Here is a 19,241-nt window from a genome sequence, read left to right as displayed (position 1 = left end):
ATGTATTATGAACGGAGTCAGTGAACACAGGATCTGTAGTTTCTGTGTCAAAGACTACGAGGCTCATACATTTCTTTCTCTGTTGATTTTAGATGATAAAGGCCCTCTGTAGAGAACTGGACTGTTAGGTGGTTCTCTTGTCAAGCAAGGAGGATTTCAGAAGATACAATGGGAGTGACTAGTCGGGGACAAGCAGTGTTAGCAGGAAAAGTCACACAAGGTAGCCTATATTGTGATGCGGAAGCACGACAGGATGTAGACATGGTTCTAATTAACAATGTGGTGAGAGGCTTTTTTTTTTTTTTTAATTGAAAAGAACATGGACTCAAACAGATCCAGAAAAAAGAATGGAGAAGTTATTAGAAAAAATGCGTGGATCAAATGGAAATTGATAGACAAAACTTTCAGCATAGCGTGTCTTCCTGCAAAATTGAACTGCAAGTATGGACTTAAGGATTTTAAGTGGCATATTTGTTTTTCTCTCTCTCTCTGCTGCTTTTTGTACATTTGCTTTTTTCTCTGTGCTGTACAGGCTGCGTGCAGCCTTCTCCGTTTATTCGTCATCACTCCTTATAATTTCTGCTTTAACTTGGCTATCATGTCGTCTTCGGCTTAAATTTCAAATGACCTTTAAGCTTTGGCTGTCATCAACTCACAGCTGCCCACTGTATTTTGGTTTAAATACCTAAGAGTGAGAGTCGTGTCTAATGCACTTTCCTTTCTCTCCCTTTGTTCCCTGGGCCTTGGAGTTCTGGTTTACCTCGACGTAAACCCTGCCTGTGGTGCCCACCCCTAGTTCAGCCACTGCCAGGGAAGGGCAAAGTGTTTGGGCAGAGAAGTTTCCTGTAGAGAAAGGGCAGTGATGGCGCAGACAGTGGCCTTCTCTAGTATGTCTTCCTTCCTTTAAAATTATGTGATTAATTGAAATTGTAAAAGCTTGGAATTTTGGAGGAATGGTATGAAGGCTTTGTGTTTTGTGGAATAAGCATGGCAAGCCTGGTGGGAGATGAAGTTACAGGTAGGCTGGGCCATACTGCAGAGAGCGTTGCATGTCATGGAACAGAGTTTGAATTGTATGTGTCTCAGATGAGTATCCATGTTTGTTCAAATATGTATTAGAGATATATAGGGAAAAATCTGAAGGGTTATGTATCAAATTAATAATAACTGTTTCTCTGGAAAGAGGGAGGAGACTAGGATTGGGGTTGTGGTCAGATTTTACCTTTATATGTAAATATTTGATAAAGAGGGATATAGTCATTGCTGTTTGTGGAATTCAGAGTTAAGTAAAAGAGGTAGAAGGCAGTGACCAGGGGAGTGTGGTTTGAAGCAGAGTCCGTCTGTGAGGTCTGTAGATCTACCTAGTGTGCGGCCCCAGAGGGAGGCAGTTCTGAGCCCTAGGACTCCAAAGAACAGTCAGAAAACCAAGATCCAGTCCAGCTCTAAGTTGTTAGCAAGACATTCCTTAACATTAACAACTTTCAGATGCAATGTGATTTAAAAAAATGGAGAATAGACTATGAAGCAAGGACTTCTAAAATAATAAATTGTTATTAAAAATGGTAATGCTCTCTTTTCATTAAAATTTGTAAGATTTCATAATGTTGAAATGTATACAATTGAGTTTGAGTCAGTAACAGTTGACTATGTCATAATAGGACACTCATAACATGATATTTGCCTGTACAAGGAATATCAGACATTGTAGATTTAACTTATAAATGTTGACACCAAAAGATGTAGGTAGTAGCTAAAGAATGTTATTCATTTTCATGTTATTTATATGGTCTTCTAAAATTTAATCTTAGCATATAGTCTGTAAAATGTATAAGAAATTGCATATGTTTCTTAGTGTTTTCTTAAGGTTTAAAAGTTCAAGAACTTTTATTTTTTGATCATGATTTTTAAAGATTTTTAAGTAATTTCTGTATCCAACGTGGGACTTGAACCCACAACCCCAAGATTAAGATCACATGCCCTACCGACTGAGCCGGCCAGACACCCGTGTCCTGTCTTTTTTTCTTTTTCTCTATCTTTCCTTTTTTCTTTTTCTCTTTCTTTCCTTTTTTCTTTCCTTTTTTCTTTCTTTCTTTCTTTCTTTCTTTCTTTCTTTCTTTCTTTCTTTCTTTCTTTTCTTTCTTCTTTTCTTTCTTTCTTTCTTTTTTTGGATTTTGTTTTTTAAAATCTCTACACCTGATGTGGGAAAAGTTTCAAGAACTTTAAAATGGCTGAACTAAGTATGAAAAAACTTGAAAGAAAAAAAACAACAACACTTGAAAGAGTTGAAGAAATTGTAATGAAGGATTAGAAGAACCAGACAGAAATGCCCTTTCTATTTAGTTAATGCCTACGGAATTCTTAAGTGCCTGACGTTGTTCCAAATGCTTCACGTTTTAACTCATTTAATACTGTGCTGACAAAGACACACTGATTAAAAAGGATCAAGAATGAGAGGAACTAAAATAGTCTAACAGAAGTTCTGAATAATGAGAAAAGAATCTAACACAGGAAATATGCTATAGTGTGAGCACTGATAAAAACGGAATCCTTTGTTATCACATGTATACTTACTTTGTTTTATTTAGTACATCTGCTTTTTCAAATACATAAGTGACTGCCCTTTTCAGTGACATTCAACAAATTAGAGATACTTTCAGCCAAATCTTATTTTCTAAAACTTATGTTTAGGGATCCCTGGGTGGCTCAGTGGTTTAGCGCCTGCCTTTGGCCCAGGGCGCGGTCCTGGAGTCCCAGGATCGACTCCCACATCAGGCTCCTGGCATGGAGTCTGCCTCTCTCTCTATCTCTCTCTATGTCTCTCATGAATAAATAAATAAAATCTTTAAAAAAAATAAAAAATGAAACTTATGTTTAGTAATTGGTTTTTTTAAGAGGTGTATAGTTGGCCCTGTTAAGTGTTACACCTGAGAAAAATGATGTTACTACTTTTATGAACGATGTAATAAATGAAATAATGAAATATGTGAATAAATATGTTAATATTCTATTCAAAGCCACTGAAATGAGCTAGAATAGCTTCGTTACACTCTTCTGATGACTGGTTGACAACACTCAGGGGTTCTGGGAACAATCCCTCTTCTATAATGCTGTATCGGATTTGAAATGACAGGGAATGGGGGAAGAGGACATGAAGCATAACACAAAATACTGATCGAACACATCTTAGCTAAAACAAGTCTATTCCAGATATCAGGCATGTATTTTTGTCCAGTACTCCTGAAATGATATGTTTTAGGGTTTTTCTACAGAGTATCTCCTAAAAGAAATTATTTTAGAAATAAAGATAATTTATTTGGTTTACAATATTTGTGTGTGTATGAGTTTGTTTGTTTTTTGTTTTTTGTTTTTTTTTTACAGTATTTTTAAACAACTCTTTGCCTTATTTTCCTAGGGAGTTGGTCTCTCAGTTCATGGGCAATTCCGAGTGGCTACCGAAAAATCTCTTTTTGCGATGCCAGAAACAGCAATAGGTAAAAAAGCCCTGAATTTTTCTCAGTCACTTTTAGAATTATCTTGAGATGCATTTCAGATTACAGTGTTGTTAAAGGAATTGATGGAATCTTGCTGAGATACAATAAGGAAAGAACTCTTAAGAAGAAATTAGAATAGGAAGATGCCTGAAGGTTATATTAGCTCAATAATTGTATCTGAAAACACAAAAGCAAGAATACGTAACTGGCAACAGTAGCACACTAGTAGTTAATTTTAGATAAAATATTATTAGGAGAAAATAGTCTTGTATTCTTTTTTTTTTTTTAAAGATTTTATTTATTTATTCATGATAGTCACACACAGAGAGAGAGAGGCAGAGACACAGGCAGAGGGAGAAGCAGGCTCCATGCAGGGAGCCTGACGTGGGATTCGATCCCGGGTCTCCAGGATCGCGCCCTGGGCCAAAGGCAGGCGCCAAACCGCTGCACCACCCGGGGATCCCAATAGTCTTGTATTCAGATCTGTGAATACAAGATTTTTTTTTTTTTTTAGAGAATGTGCCTGAGTGGGGGCGGGGAAGGGCAGAGAGGGGCAGAGAGAGAATCCCAAGCCGGCTCCATCCTCAGCTTGGAGTCCGATGCAGGGCTCAGTCTCACGACCTTGAGATCATGACCTGAGCCAAAATCAAGAGACACTTAACTGATTGAGCCACCTATGCCCCCTCATTTTGAAATGTTTATATATGATGTGAAATATGGATCAAACGTATAGATCAAATTTATTATTTTGCGTATTGAGATATAGTTGGTCACACACTACATTTTGAAAGAGCTGTTGTTTCTCCACTGATGGGTTTTGTATCTTTTTATGTGTTATATTGGTGTCAACACTTCACTGTCTTGATTGCTGTTGCTTTACAATAGGAATCAGGTAGCAATACACCTCCTATTTTATTGTTTTCTTCAAGATAAAGATCCTTTGTATTTCTGTGTGGATTTTAGAGTCAGCTTGTCAACTTCAACTAAAAAGCCTGCTAGGATCTTGACTAGGATTGTCTAAAATTTAAGGAGAATTGACAACAATAGAGAGTCTTCGGACCTTAGAGCAAGGAAGGTATCTCTCTCTCCACTTGTTTAGATCTTCTTTAATTTCTCTAAGTCAGGTTTTGTAGTTTTCAGTTTATAGGTTTTACATATCCTTTGTCAGATTTATCCTTAACTATTACATACTGTTTGTAACTATTGTAAGTAATAATAAAAAAAATTCAGTTCTGACTTTTAGTTGCCATTATATAAAAATCATTTATTCTTATTTTTTTAATGAAGCATAATTGACATGCAGTGTCTTAGTTTCAGGTGTGCATCATAGTGATCTGATGTTTTATACATCACAGAATGATTCTAACAAGAAGTCTAGTGGCCATCTGTCTCCATACAAAGTTATTATATTACTGACTATATTTCCTCTGCTGTAGATATCTCTGTGACGTCTTTATTTTATAAATGGAAGTTTGTGACTCTTAATCTCCGTCATTTTGCTTGCCCCCCAACCTCTCCCCACTGTGGTAACCAAAAGTTTGTTTCTTCTATGTGTTAGTCTGTTTCTTTTGTTTTTTAGATTGCACACATAAATTATACAGTATTCGTCTTTCTGTGATTTGTTTCACTTGGCATAATATCCCTAAGTTTATCCATACTGTTACAAATGGCAAGATTTCATTCTTTTTTATGGCAAAGTAATATCCCATTGGATATGTGTGTGTGTGTGTCTCCCACACCTTCTTTATCCATTCATCTCTTGATGGACACTTGGGTTGCTTCATATCTTGGCTATTATAAATAATGCTGCAGCGAACATAGGGGTGCATGAATTGGTGTTTTTATTTTTATTTTTTCTGATATATACCCAGAAGTGGAATTGCTGATTTCTAAGATTTTGAGGAACCTCCATATTTTCCACAGTGGCTGTACCAATTTATGTTTCTACTAGCAGTACATGGGATCCCCTTTTGTCCACATCCTTGCCAACACTAGGTTTTGGCTTTTTGGTAATAGCCAATCTGCAAGGTGTGAGGTAATATCTCATTGTGGTTTTAAAATTTTATTTTTTAAATTAAGTTTTAATTTTAATTCCAATATAATTGACATACAATGTATATTAGTTGCAGGTATATAGTATATTGATTCGACACTTCCATATATCACCTAGTACTCCAGTACTCATCACAAGCATCCTCCTTAATCATCGTGGGTTATTTCACCATCCCCCCATCCACCTCCTCTCTGGTAACTACCAGTTTCTTCTTTGTAGTTAAGAATCTGTTTCTTGGTTTGTCTCTCTTGCTTTTTTTCCTTTGCCCATTTGTTTCTTAAATTCCATATAGGAGAAAAATCATATGGTATTTATCTTTCTGTGACTTATTTTGCTTAGCATTATACTCTAGCTCCATTCACATCATTGTAAATGGCGAGATTTCGTTCTTTTTGATGACTGAATAATATCCGTGTGTGTGTGTGTGTGTGTGTGTGTGTGTGTATCATCTCTTCTTTATCCATTCCTGTATCGTTGAGCATTAGGACTGCTTTCACAATTTGGCTATTGTAAATAGTGCTGCTGTAAATGCAGGGGTGCATATATCCTATTGAATTAGTGTTTTTGTTATTTTGGAGGTTATTTTATTTTTTATACAGTTGTAAATGGATTTCTTTCTTTTTTTTTTTTGGATTGTTTTCTTAATTTCTCTTTCTGATAGCTCATTTATTAGGATGTAGAAACACAGTTTATTTCTGTATGTTAATTTTGCATCATGGCATTTTACTGAATTCGTTTATTCTAACAATTTTTTGGTGGACTCTTCGCTGTTTTCCATATAGTATCATGTTATCTGCAAGAGGTAACAGTTTTCTCTCTTCCTTTCCAATTTGGATGCCTTTTATTTTCTTTCCTATTGCCATGGATAGGACTTTTAGTACAATGTTGAATAAAAGCATCAAGAGCAGACATCCTTGTTTTGTTCTGATCTTGCACTTCAGGAATAAATCCCACGTGATTGTGGTGTATGATTATTTTACTGTATTGTTGAATTTGGTTTGCTAATACTTTAAGGATTTTTGCATCTATATTTATCAGGGATATTGGTCTGTAATTTTTGTTTTAGTGGTGGCTTTGTTTGCTTTCAATATTAGGGTAACAATGGGCTCATAAAATGAGTTTGAAAGTTATATTTTTTGGAGTAATTTGAGAAGGATAGGTATTAACTTTTTTTTAAATGTTTGAGAGAATTCACCTGTGAAGCCTTCTGGTCCAAGACTCTTGTTTTTTGGGAGTTTTTAAATGCTGAATCAATTTCATTTCTTGTAATTGGTTTATTCATATTTTTGTGATTAGTCTTGAAGGGTTGTGCACTTCTAGAAATTTATCTTGTTTTTTTCTAGGTTTTCCAATTTGTTGGCATATGATAATTGTTCATAGCAATCTGTTATGTACACAGTATGTACACAGTAATCTTTATTTCTGTGGTGTCAGTTGTTACTTTCATTTCTGATTTTATTTATTTGAGCCTTCTTTTTTTCTTGATGAGTCTGGCCATGGGTTTATCGATTTTGTTTGTCCAAAGAACAAAATTTTAGTTTCATTGATTTTTTTTTTTTAGTGCATTTCATTTATTTCTCCTCTGATATTTATTATTTTCTTTCTTCTGCTAACTTTGGCCTTTATTTTTTCTTAGTCTAGTTACTTTAGGTGTAAAGGTAGACTGTTTATTTGGGGATTTTTCTTTTTCTTTTCTTTCTTTCTTTTTTTTTTTTTTAGGTAACCCTGTATCTCTATGAACATCCCTCTTAGTTCTGCTTTTGCTGCATTCCACAGATTTGTGAAGTTGTGTTTCCTTTCCTTTCCAATACTTTGTCTCAAAGTATTTTTTAAATTTCCTTTCTGATTTCTTCACTGACCCATTGGTTATTTAGTAACATGTTTAGTCTTTATGTGTTTGTGTTTTTTTCTTGTTTTCTTCCTGTAATTGATTTCAAGTTTCATACCATTAAGGCTTGTTATGATCTAGTCACTTTGAATTTATTGGAACTTGTTTTGTGGCCTAACTTGTGATCTATTCTGAAAAATACTCCATGTACATTTTTAAAGAAACATTCTGTTTATACCTTTAAGTCCATTTGGTTTAATATGTTGATTTTCTGTGTGGATGATCTATCCATTGATGTAAGTGATGTATTAATGTACCCTACTATTTATTGTTACTGTATTACTGCCTTTATGTTTGTTAATATTTTTTATATATTTAGAGAATTCTGTGTTAGGTGCATAAATATTTATACATGTTATATTCACTTCTTGGATTGACCTCTTTATCATTATGTAATGCTTTTCTTTGTCTTTTGTTACAGACTTTGTTTTAAAGTCTGTTTTGTCTTACATGACTATTACTACACAATGTTTCTCTTATTTTCCATTTGCATGGAATTTCATTTTCAGTCTGTGTGTGCCTTTAGATCTGAAGTGAGTCTTTCGTAGGCAGCATGTAGATGGGTCTTTCTTTTTTTTTATTCTCTCCAGCCACCTTATATCTTTTGATTGTAGCATTTGGTACATTTAAAGTAATTATTTAAAGTAATTATTAATAGGTAGTACTTATTGTCCTTTTGTTTTCTGGTTGTTTTTATGATTCTTCTCTATTCCTTTCTTATTGGTGTATTCCCTGTGGTTTGATGGTTTTCTTTAGTATTATGTTTAGGTTTCTTTCTCCTCATTTTTTGTATATTTATTACGGGTTTTGGTTTGTGGTTACCATGAAGTTCACATACATCAACCTGTATATAGATAGCAGTCTGTTTTAAGCTGATAGTCACTTAAATTCAAACATATTTAAAAGCCCTACATTTTTACTCTTCTCCCTCCTTTTGATGTCATATTTTACATTTTTTAATTTTGTGTATCAATTGATTATTTATTGTAGTTACAGTTGATTTTATTATTTTTGTCTTTTAATCTTCGTACTAGCTTTTCAAATGGCTGATCCTACTGCCTTTACTATATATTTGCCTTTACCAGTGAGATTATTTTCTTTCATATATTTTCTTATTTGTAGTTTTTTCTCCTAAAAAGAGCCCTTAACATTACTTGTAAAGCCAGTTTAATGGTGATGAATTCCTTTAGTTTGTATGGTAAACTCTAACTCCTCTTCAATTCTGAATGATAGCCTTAACTGGATAGACTATTCTTAGTTTTAAGTTTTTTCCTTTTGTCACTTTAAATATATCCTGCCACTCCTTTCTGGCCTGCAGAATTTCTGGGGAAAAATCAGCTGATTGTTTTAGGGAGTTTCCCTCAAATGTAACTATTTATCTTTCTCTTGGTGCCTTTAAGAGTCGGAGAAGGACAAACATTATATGTTCTCATTCATGTGGGGAATATAAATAATAGTGAAAGGGAATATAAGGGAAGGGAGAAGAAATGTGTGGGAAATATCAGAAAGGGAGACAGAACATGAAGACTCCTAACTCTGGGAAACGAACTAGGGGTGGTAGAAGAGGAGGAGGGCAGGGGGTGGGAGTGAATGGGTGACGGGCACTGGGGGTTATTCTGTATGTTGGTAAATTGAACACCAATAAAAAATAAATTTAAAAAAAAGATTCTTTATTTTTAAGTTTTTCTATTTTTAATTATAATGTCTTGGCGTGGGTCTCTTTGGACTCCTCTTGTTTGGGACTTTCTTTGATTCTTGGACCTGGATGTCTGTTTCCTTCCCTGGGTTAGGGAACTTTTCAGCCATTATCTTCTTAAATAAGTTTTCTGCCCCTTTCTCTTCTTCTGGGACTTCTATAATATGAATTTATGTTACTTGATGTTTTCCTGGAGGTTCCTAAGGCTACCCTTGTTTTTTAAAACTATTTTTTCTTTTTGCTATTCTGATTAGGTAATTACTGTTCTGCCTGCCAGATGCTGATCTGTCTTTCTGTATCATTTCAGTTATTCTTCAGCTCTGGTTCTTATATTTTCTCTTTGTTGAAGTTCCTTCATTCTTTTCTTGAGTGCAGTGAGCATCTTTATGACTATTACTTTGAACTCTTTATCAGGTAGTTTACCTGATAAATTGCTTATCTCTGTTTCATTAAGTTCCCCTCAACCCCAGGATTTTATCTTCTTTTGTTTAGAACATATTCCTCTGTCTTCTCATCTTGTTTGACTTTCTGTGTTGTTTCTGCTAATTAGAATGACTACTTACCTCTCTTAGTCTTAAAGGAGTGGCCTTGGGTAAGAACATCCTCTGTGTAGACTGGTATGCTTGGCAGCTTTGGCTGGTTGGAGCTGGAGCAGGGATAGGCCAGGAGTACACTGCTCTGGAGTTACCTTGACAAGATAGCTGGGACTGGGGTGGGTGCCTTTAGGGGACAGCTGGAATTGGTGTGGACTAGAAAGCTGGGACCTGATAGGGCAACCCTAGTAGGTTGATTACAGTGACTGGAATATGCTCCCATTTACAATGTAATGGTGGAGGAGGAAGGGGAGACCATAAAATGTGGTACTTGTTGGCACCTCTGATCCCAGAGAGTTCCAGTAGTTCCCTGCCCATTTTCTGGATACTGTAGGGTTAGTAAGTGGATTTCCTTCACTTACATGCTAGTTGCTCTTTAAACAACTGTGTTTGTTTTGTTTTGTTTCTTTTTCTGCTGTGCCCAGGGTGGGAAAGTCTGTGCAGGGGCTCCACAGTGATATCCCTCCTTACTGTAAGTCATCACATTGGGAGTGGTGTTCCTGTGGTTACTGTCTGTGTCCCTCCCACTGTTCTATATATGGTTACTCATACCATTTTTTGTCCAGAAGCTGTTCAGTTGGTTCTTGTTCTTTTTCTGCAGGAATTATTTTATATTGTAGTTGTAGATCTGGTATGTCTGTGGAAGAAGGTGAATTCAAGGTCTTCCTAAGCCACCATCTTGGACTGCCATCTGAAGTACAATTGATTCTGTATTGACTTTGTATCCTGCAAACTTCCTAAACTCACTTATTCTAGATTTTTTTTTTGTAGATTATATTAGATTGGTATAAATTTTAGTATAAATTTTTACATCATTTACAAATAAAGTCAGTTTTATATTTTCCTTTCTAATCTGGATACTCTTGATTTTTCTTGCCTTATTACACCGAATAGAACCTCTAGAACAATGTTAAATAGAGGTGTTAGGTGTGGGCGTTCTTGCTGCCTTCTTGATCTTAGGGAAAACATTCAGTCCTTCAATTAAGTAGGAGGTTAGGTGTAATTTTTTCGTATGTGCCCTTTATCAGGATAAAGATGTTTTTTTCTATTCCTAAATTGTTGAGGGTTTTTATTAGGAATGGGTTTTGAATCTAAAAAACCAAAACTTTTTCTCCATCAGTTGAGATGATTATTGGTTTTTCTTTTTAATTTGTTAATGGTGAATTAACTCTGATTGTTTTTTTAAATATTAAACTACCCTTGCATTACTAGGATAAATTTCAGTGTGGTATGAGGTGTTACCCTTTCTATATGTTGTCAGGTTTGATATTCTAAAATTTTAGGGATCCCTGGGTGGCGCAGCGGTTTGGTGCCTGCCTTTGGCCCAGGGCGCGATCCTGGAGACCCGGGATCGAATCCCACGTCAGGCTGCCGGTGCATGGAGCCTGCTTCTCCCTCTGCCTATGTCTCTGCCTCTCTCTCTCTCTCTCTCTCTCTGTGACTATCATAAATAAATAAAAATTAAAAAAAAATTTAAAATTTTATTTGGAATTTTTGCATCTGTGTTCATGAAAGACATTGGTCTGTGGTTTTCTTGTAATATCCTTCCTTCTGGAATAAGGGTAATGCTGGCCTCATTTTCTGGAGGGTTTCTGTAGAGTTGGTATTTTTTCTGTGTTTGGTAGAATTCATCAATGAATCCATGAATGAAAACCTGAAGTTTTCTTTGTGGGAAGGTTGTCAACTACAAATTCAAAGTCTTTAATACATGTGGGGCTATTCAAATGATCTATTTCTTGCACAAAATTTGGTGGGATGGATCTTTTAGGCAATTTGTCCAATTTATTAGCATAAAGTTTTTTCATAATTTCTGTTATCTTTTTAATATTTGTGTTTAGAATTTGTAGTGATATTTGTCTCTCATTCTTGAGTCATTGCATTTTTTCCCTGATCAGTCTAATTAGAGATTTATTTATTGATCTCAAAAACTATCTTCTTTGTCTTATTTATTTTCTCTTTTATTGTTTTCTACTCTTTTCTTTCTTTTCCTACTTGGGGTTTCATCCCTTCTTTGACCTCCTAAGGTGAAAGCCAAGGTCAGTGATTTGATTCCTCAGTATACAATTTTATTCTATTCTGATTTTTAAATTTTAGTACTTTAAAGATGTTGTTGCACTGTCTTCTCACTCATGTTGTTTCCCATGAGAAATCTGCTTTCCTCTTCATCTTTGTGCCTCTGTAAGTGTGTTTTTATTATCTCTTGCAGCTCTTAATATTTTTCTGATCATTTGTTTTAGGCTTATGTGATTATAATGTGTCTTAGTGTAGTTTATCTTTCTTATGCTTGTGTTTATTAAGCTTAGATTCATAGTTTTTGTTGAATTTTCCAAATTTGGCATGCTTTCTTCAGTATTTTTCTTTCCCCTCACTCCCTTTTCAGCAACTCCATTTAAACTTATATTAGGATCATGAATTGTTCACTTAAAAAATTTTGTCATTTTTCATTTTAGATAGTTTCTATTCCTGTGCCTTCAAGTTCACTAATCTTTTGCAAAGTCTAATCTGCCTTAATCTCATTCAGGTAGTTTTCCACTTACATATTCATTTTAGTTTTTGTCTCTAGAAGTATCATTTAAGTTTTTATCTTCTGTGTTCTTAACTGAACATATATTTATTCTGTGTTAATGTTCTCTTGTACAAATTCCTATGTTTATGTCAATTCTGTGTCAATTTTGATTGTTTTATTACCTCATTATGGGTAGTATTTTGCTCCTTTTTTTTAGATGCCTATCTCCAAACTATCACATTGGAGTGGGTGGCGGTGTTTCAGTTTAAGAATTTTGTGGGTGCCACAATTCAGTTCATAACAGGGACTTATCAGCATATAGATGTTATCTAGAGCTATAAGTGCTAGGGAAATGTATGAGTAGGGATGTAGGGATAGCCTGAGGTCAAGCCTAGGCCCAGCAGCATGAAGAGATCAAGTGAAGGAAGTAGACAGCAAGAGGGAATGGAAAGAAGCAGCTGTTGAGTCAGGGGCAAAAAGAGAGAATGTGGTACCCTGGAACAGAGCAAAGTACTTCAGGAGAGTGTGTTTTCACTTGGGCAGAATGCTGCTGAGGCTGTGGGGCAAGTAGTGTAAACTGTAGAATGTTGGGGAACTGAAAGAAGAACAGAGCAGCTGGAATGTAGTGAGAGGTAAGAGATATACTTGAAAAAGTGATTGGGAGTCTTGAAGACTTTAATAAAGTGTTGGTTTTAATCTAAGAGAGTTATGGAAGAGTTTTAAGCAGTAGAAGGCAAAAAACTCTTTTCAAGACTTGAGTTATTAAAAAGATTCTGGTTATTGTATGGAGAGCTTTCAGGATGATCATTAAAGGGATGGTATGAGAAGAAGGTGTCAAGGCTGGATGGTTGTGCACTTTATTGAGGTGAGTGATACTGGAAGAGATGAACTCCATTCCAGGAGTCGGGGAATGTCATGAATTCAACTTTAGACTTACCTTGTTTGAGGTGCCAAGAGATATTTACAGTAGAATGATGCTAATTCTTTGAAGTCTAGGAAACTTTTGTCAAGTAGAACTGGAAAGAATTTGAATGCTTGTGTTTTTATCTCAGCTTCATCAAATGAAGCAATCTTAGAATAGGTATCTTTATTATAAAACTAGAGTTTTTAAGGAGCTCTTAAATATCAAAAAGTAGTGTACTGGCAAGTATTCGCATTTACACTATTTTCGGTTGTTACAGTAGAGAGAATAAGGGAATTAAAAAAAAAGATGGCTAAGATAAGAGTAAATACAAGTGATTTTATTAGGTATAAACTTATTCTTGGTAGGACTAAAGGTTATTGCATCACTGTAAATATCTTGAATATTAGATAATGGATTAACAGAATAGACTATGATTTGATTGGTAATAATGAGTTTTCACATAATGTAGCTTTAGATTATGCGTATTTTTTCTTATTTGGAAAGAAAATATTTTCTCAGTTTTTACTATTTCAGAGATTATTAAAAATAGTGATAAGGAACTTTTTAGGTAATATTTAATGAGTACTACTTAAATACAAAAAGTTATGCCATCAAATACTTTGACTCCTACAGAAATGAGACATGAAAATTTTGAAAAATACTCAAGTTAGAACATTTTAATAGCAAATCTTTTGTAATATTGATTGCATTGGATAGTACTTAGTTTAATAATATTTCTAGTATAGATTCAAATTCCAGAAAGAAATGGCCATTTGATCTCAAGAGTTATTATATTCGTTTTTTTAACTTGAATCATTGTTATCTCATTTCATTATATAATTACAGGACTATTCCCTGATGTGGGTGGAGGTTATTTCTTGCCACGACTTCAAGGAAAACTTGGTTACTTCCTTGCCTTAACAGGATTCAGGCTGAAAGGAAGAGATGTGTATGCAGCAGGAATTGCTACACATTTTGTAGATTCTGAAAAGGTAATTACTTGGATTATTGCATTTTGTGTTGTTGGAATAACTCATTGCATGGGGAGGCAGTATAATTGGTTGAGGTCACAGGCTTTTGGTGAGACATGGGTCTGAATCCAGGATCTACTGTTTAAAGCTGTGTGACCTTTGGGAAGGTAGTTAAGCTCTCCAATCATGTTTCCTCATGTGCAAAATGGAGATAATTATGTCTGGATTCAGGGCTGTTTTGCCTGGCACCTTCAGTGAATATTTTTTCATGAATAATTATACTTTGGTTAAAAAAATCTAAATTTATATATAAACAGATAGGCTTTTATTTTATAAAAACATTTTTGAAAAGTCCTCTTGGTTGTGAGTTTCCCTACTAGTGCATTTAAGAGTTACATTTGTAAAATATGGCCTTAAAAACTTTTCTAAAGAATATCTGTTGCTGGGATCCCTAGGTGGCGCAGCGGTTTGGCGCCTGCCTTCGGCCTAGGGCGCGATCCTGGAGACCCGGGATCGAATCCCACATCGGGCTCCCAGTGCATGGAGCCTGCTTCTCCCTCTGCCTGTGTCTCTGCCTCTCTCTCTCTCTCTCTCTCTCTGTGACTATCATAAATAAATAAAAATTAAAAAAAAAAAAGAATATCTGTTGCAAGGGACACGTATTATTACTTATCTTCGTCTTTTTTTTTTAAAACAGTGTGGCCAATTTTTTTTTAGCACAGAATAGCATTGTAGCAAAGAACATACAGACAGACAGCTTAGGTTTAAATCCTAGCTTGAGATTTAGTCTCTTTATCCCCTAGTTTGCCCATCTCTAAATGAGGATGGCAGTTGCTACCATAGTATTTGAATCTCTTTGTGGTAAAGGTAACAGAAAATCCAGTTCAAAGTGGTTTTGCCTCAGAATTTTCAAGAAATTTGGGATTTATTCTGCTTCAACTGGGAGTTCATTCTCCTTGAACTGGCTTGAATTCATGAGCCAGTTAGCCTACATTGGCTAACTCACCTTATGTGAGTTAATGTGTTTCATTTCTGGAACTATGGGGTGAACTTAGCTTTCCAGGAAGTGCATAGATCTCCAAATGGATCTCCAAATGGATATCTGATCTTGAGGGAGGGGTGTTTTGGGGTAGGAAAAGAAATGTTATATGTATATAACATATATATAGTATGAGAACCTTCTATCACATTGCTTGAAATTTCAGATCTTTCTCCATGTTAGGGGCATCTGTAGTTACATTGAGTAGGTGACTGTCCAACCCTTCCCTTGAGCTGTAACAGGAGGCAAACGTGAACTTCATTATCTACTCTGGAGGGATACCCTTTATGAGAGTGGAATTTAGTTAAGGATGGAGGAGAGTGCTGATCCACAGTGTAATCCCTTCTTTGTCAACCTGCCCAGTAATAAATTCTGCAGTGTGTAGACTGCCATTCACAGGGCCTGTAGAGGATAAGAGAAATGAGTAATGAATGTTGGAGATGAAACTAGAGGTGGGCACGAAAGATAAAAGATAACCATCTGACTGATCTGACGGAGTAGAATATGAGAAGTATAAACAAAGAGTATGCAGAAAGGTCTCCATGGATTTGTAAGGGGAGAAAACTTATAAGAAAAGACTGGAGGTTTTCTTACAGAGGTTGTAGTTCAGCTGGGCCTTAAGATGAATATTATTAGGACAAGCGATTCTGAATAAAGGAAACATATAATGAGCAAGTGAGTGGCAGGAAAGCTTGGTTATGTGTTGAAAACAATAAAAAGTCCCATTTGGCTGAGCATTGAATAGTATGTGAGAGATATAGATGGAGAGTTAAGTGTGGCTGTATTATAGAGATGTGCATTGACTATAGTAGCCATTAGTCACATATGGCAATTTTAGTTAAAATTAATTAAAATAAAATTTATAATTCAAGTGTTTGGTGGTAGTACTGCATTTCAAGTGTTTAATAGAAACAAAGATAAATGTCTCTCTCCTCTTTAGTTTCTTCCATCTTTATCTAATTGCAAGGCAACATTTGCTGTGTGGGAATGTGTGTGCATTCAACTTCAGAGAAAAGTTCCTTCACTGATTCAGCTGAAGAGAGCACATCATAATTTTAAGACAAGTATTTTTAACCAGAGTATAAGGTTTCTTAAAGTCTGTATTTGCATTGGGGTTCAAATCTGTTTTCCCTTTTTTCCCCCTCTTTTAGTTGGACATGTTGGAAGAAGATCTGTTAGCCCTAAAATCTCCTTCAAAAGAAAATATTGCAGATGTCTTAGATGCTTACCATACAAAGGTAATTTGGTCAGGATTCTAACCTCAGATTTTAATTCACGGGGAAGGGGAAATAATTGAAAAACTTAGCTGTTGGTGAATGTTACTGTTTGTGAATATAAAGATGCTGGGATTTATTAACTTGAAAGCTTGATGGAAGGATCAGAGCTTCACGACTGGTAGGACAGCTGTCCAAGAAGATGACTTCTTCGCGCACAACTACACGTCTTCTCACTGCTGGTGAATTTCAGCGTGTAGCCTTGTTATTGGCCCTCATGGTGCACCGTGACACTTCTACAGCGTTGATGCTGTTGAGCTGCCACCAGTGAAACTCTGGCACATGTTTCAATATAATGATAAAGTATATCGTAGTATTCACTTTTAATTCCTGACTTATGTTGTGTAACTTAGGTTTTCTTTTAGGAGCTAAAAGTTTACAAAAATGTTACTTTTAGTAAAAGATGATGGGCTGAATACATGCTCCCTTCTGAAAGCCCACTAAAATTGTAATAAAGGAATAAAAAAGGCACAAAATCACAAAGACAAATAGAACAGAAGAGGAGACAGTGGCAGGCATGAGATATCAATATTTTGGAAGCTTAAAAAGAGAAGAATGAGGGCAGCTACTTTATATTTGGGAACACTGAAATATCTTATCCTTCGGCGGGGGAGGCCAGTAAGAAGCAAGCCAGTTCTTGCTCTCTACCCTCTGTAAGGTACCAGAGTTCTCTGAAGACTGGGATGTGGAGGCGGGCAGAAAAACCAGAGGATCCCTGCACATTTGTATAAGGAGCAGTTAGACCTTCAGACGTCTCTCTCCTGTGGCAGCAGCTACCCTTCCATAGCTTGGCTGAAGAGTAGAAATTTACTCTTTAGGTCAAATCAGACAGACCTAGCTGGGTGCAGGGACGGTGAAGTGAGGTCCTCTACTGAAAAGAGGCAGAGCATACCAAGTAGGAAGACCTCTAGCCTCTTTTTCTAGCTTCTAGACTATTAAATATCCTCTATCATAGTTTGGGCAACTGTAAAAAACTACCATAGGTTGGGTGGCTTAAACAGTAGAAACTCTACTTTTCACAGTTCTGAAGGCTGGGAACCCCAAGATCAGATGTCAGACCATCAGATTCTTGTGAGGACCCTGTTTCTGGTTTGCAGATGGACAGACACCTTCTTGCCATATCCCCACACAGTGAAGTGAGCTCTCAGGTCCCTTCTGTAAGGGCACTAATCCCATCATAGGGGTTCTACCCTTTTGACCTAATTACCTCCCAAAGGCTCCACCTCCAAATACCATCACTTTGGGGATTAGAGTTTGAACATGAATTTTGGGGTGACACAAACAGTCAATAGCACCATCCCATACCTAAACAGTGTATTCGAAGAAAAAGGAAAAAACCTGTAGATGTCGACATTTGAGGATACCACCCTCCCCCAACAATGAAACATCCAGGTCTTTGCCTAATCATTTTATAATGTATCAGAATATTGATGATCCTATAACTGTGATTGACTTTACTCATAAAACTACTTAATTTCAGCACTTAATGCTAAAATTTTTTTTATGCCAAGCATAAAAACAGATTGGTCAAAACAAGGCCCCTGAAGCAAGCAGACAGTGCAGGGAGGAGGAAACTTAAAAAAAGAAAGGAAGAAAGAAAAACTATAATTGTTAAAACTGTAATTGTTCAGATGAGAGGAAAATATTTCATCTGTGAAATAAGAACAGATGTTATAAAATAGTCAAAGAATAAAGAAATGTGATAACAAAAGGGGGAAAAATGCACAGTAGATTAGATTAAAATTGAAGCTTGAGGAAAACTAAGAGGACAAAAAGGATAATAAAATGGAAAATGGAGAGAAAGGAATAGTAGTGGTATTATTCCAGGAGGTCTAATATCTAATTATTAGGAATTCATTACAGGAGAGAAAGGGGAGGAAATATTTAGAAAAATAGTATAAAAAATTTATTCAGAGCTGAACAACATGAATATGGATTGGTGGAGCCCCCAAATCTGTGCAATGAATATGAACGCAGAGCACATGTGGATTTCATCACATTTTGTCAAAGCGTTTGACAGTCTCTCATTTTGGGTAAATATAGCATGGATTGTGGTGGGTGGGAGTGGAAGGGCCCTACCAAAGAGTTCTGCTAAATGTGTGGGTATTAGTCTATAAATAAAGTCATCTTGGCCTTTTTCAGTTTTTTCTCAGTGAGTTGGATGAGACTGTTGACAGCATTTTGATCGAATTGATTTGAAACTAAGAAAATAGGTAAAAGAATATGGGTTTTAAAAAAACCCGTCAAGTTTAGAGTGACCTGTTCAATAGTAACAATGTGAAAGGTAATAGTTGTGTGGGAAGTTTCCCACCTACTACCAGTATTCTCACGTTTCTATCACACCCACGACACCTCTGACCCTGATGTGTGGGTTTTCTACACATCGAGCAATTCTCTGCAACACCACTTGGGTGTCCTGCAACTCATTTTGGTAGTGAGCTATCCACTGGGGTGAGCCTCAGATCCCACAGTCTCAAAGCTCAGTCCCACAAGACTGCCCCCACTTCAGATGCCAGTCGCAAGTTCCAGCTTGTCACCTGTACTTGACTGGCCGCAAATCAGCGTTCTCATGACCCCTTCCTTGGGTTCAATAATTTGCTAGAATTTCTCACAGAACTCAAGGAAACACTTAGAGTTTTGTTGGTTTATTATTAAAGGATATGAATGAAAAGTCCATTGAGGGGTACACAGGGCAAGGTCTGGAAGGGTCTCAAGCCCAGGAGCTTCTGTCCTAATGAAGCTGGGATGTACTGCTCTCCCCTCTGGTGGATGTGTTCATTATTAACCTGGACGCTCTCCAAACTCCATCTTTTTGGATTCTGATGG

General features: G+C 36.1%; 1 protein-coding gene across 3 annotated transcripts in view; it reads left to right on the top strand.

The window, feature by feature from the left end:
* Window positions 1–19,241, top strand: part of HIBCH (3-hydroxyisobutyryl-CoA hydrolase) — a 96,269-nt gene that overhangs the window by 52,960 nt on the left and 24,068 nt on the right. For all 3 annotated transcript variants that reach the window (XM_038585142.1, XM_038585144.1, XM_038585143.1), the window contains 3 exons: window positions 3,413–3,491; window positions 13,978–14,123; window positions 16,293–16,379. In XM_038585142.1, coding sequence (XP_038441070.1) covers window positions 3,413–3,491; window positions 13,978–14,123; window positions 16,293–16,379 — 312 coding nt within the window. The remainder of the gene's footprint in view (window positions 1–3,412; window positions 3,492–13,977; window positions 14,124–16,292; window positions 16,380–19,241) is intronic.

This window comes from Canis lupus, chromosome 37, assembly GCF_011100685.1.
Source record: "Canis lupus familiaris isolate Mischka breed German Shepherd chromosome 37, alternate assembly UU_Cfam_GSD_1.0, whole genome shotgun sequence".
NCBI lineage: Eukaryota > Metazoa > Chordata > Mammalia > Carnivora > Canidae > Canis > Canis lupus.
This window is presented reverse-complemented; position numbering and strand designations above follow the sequence as displayed.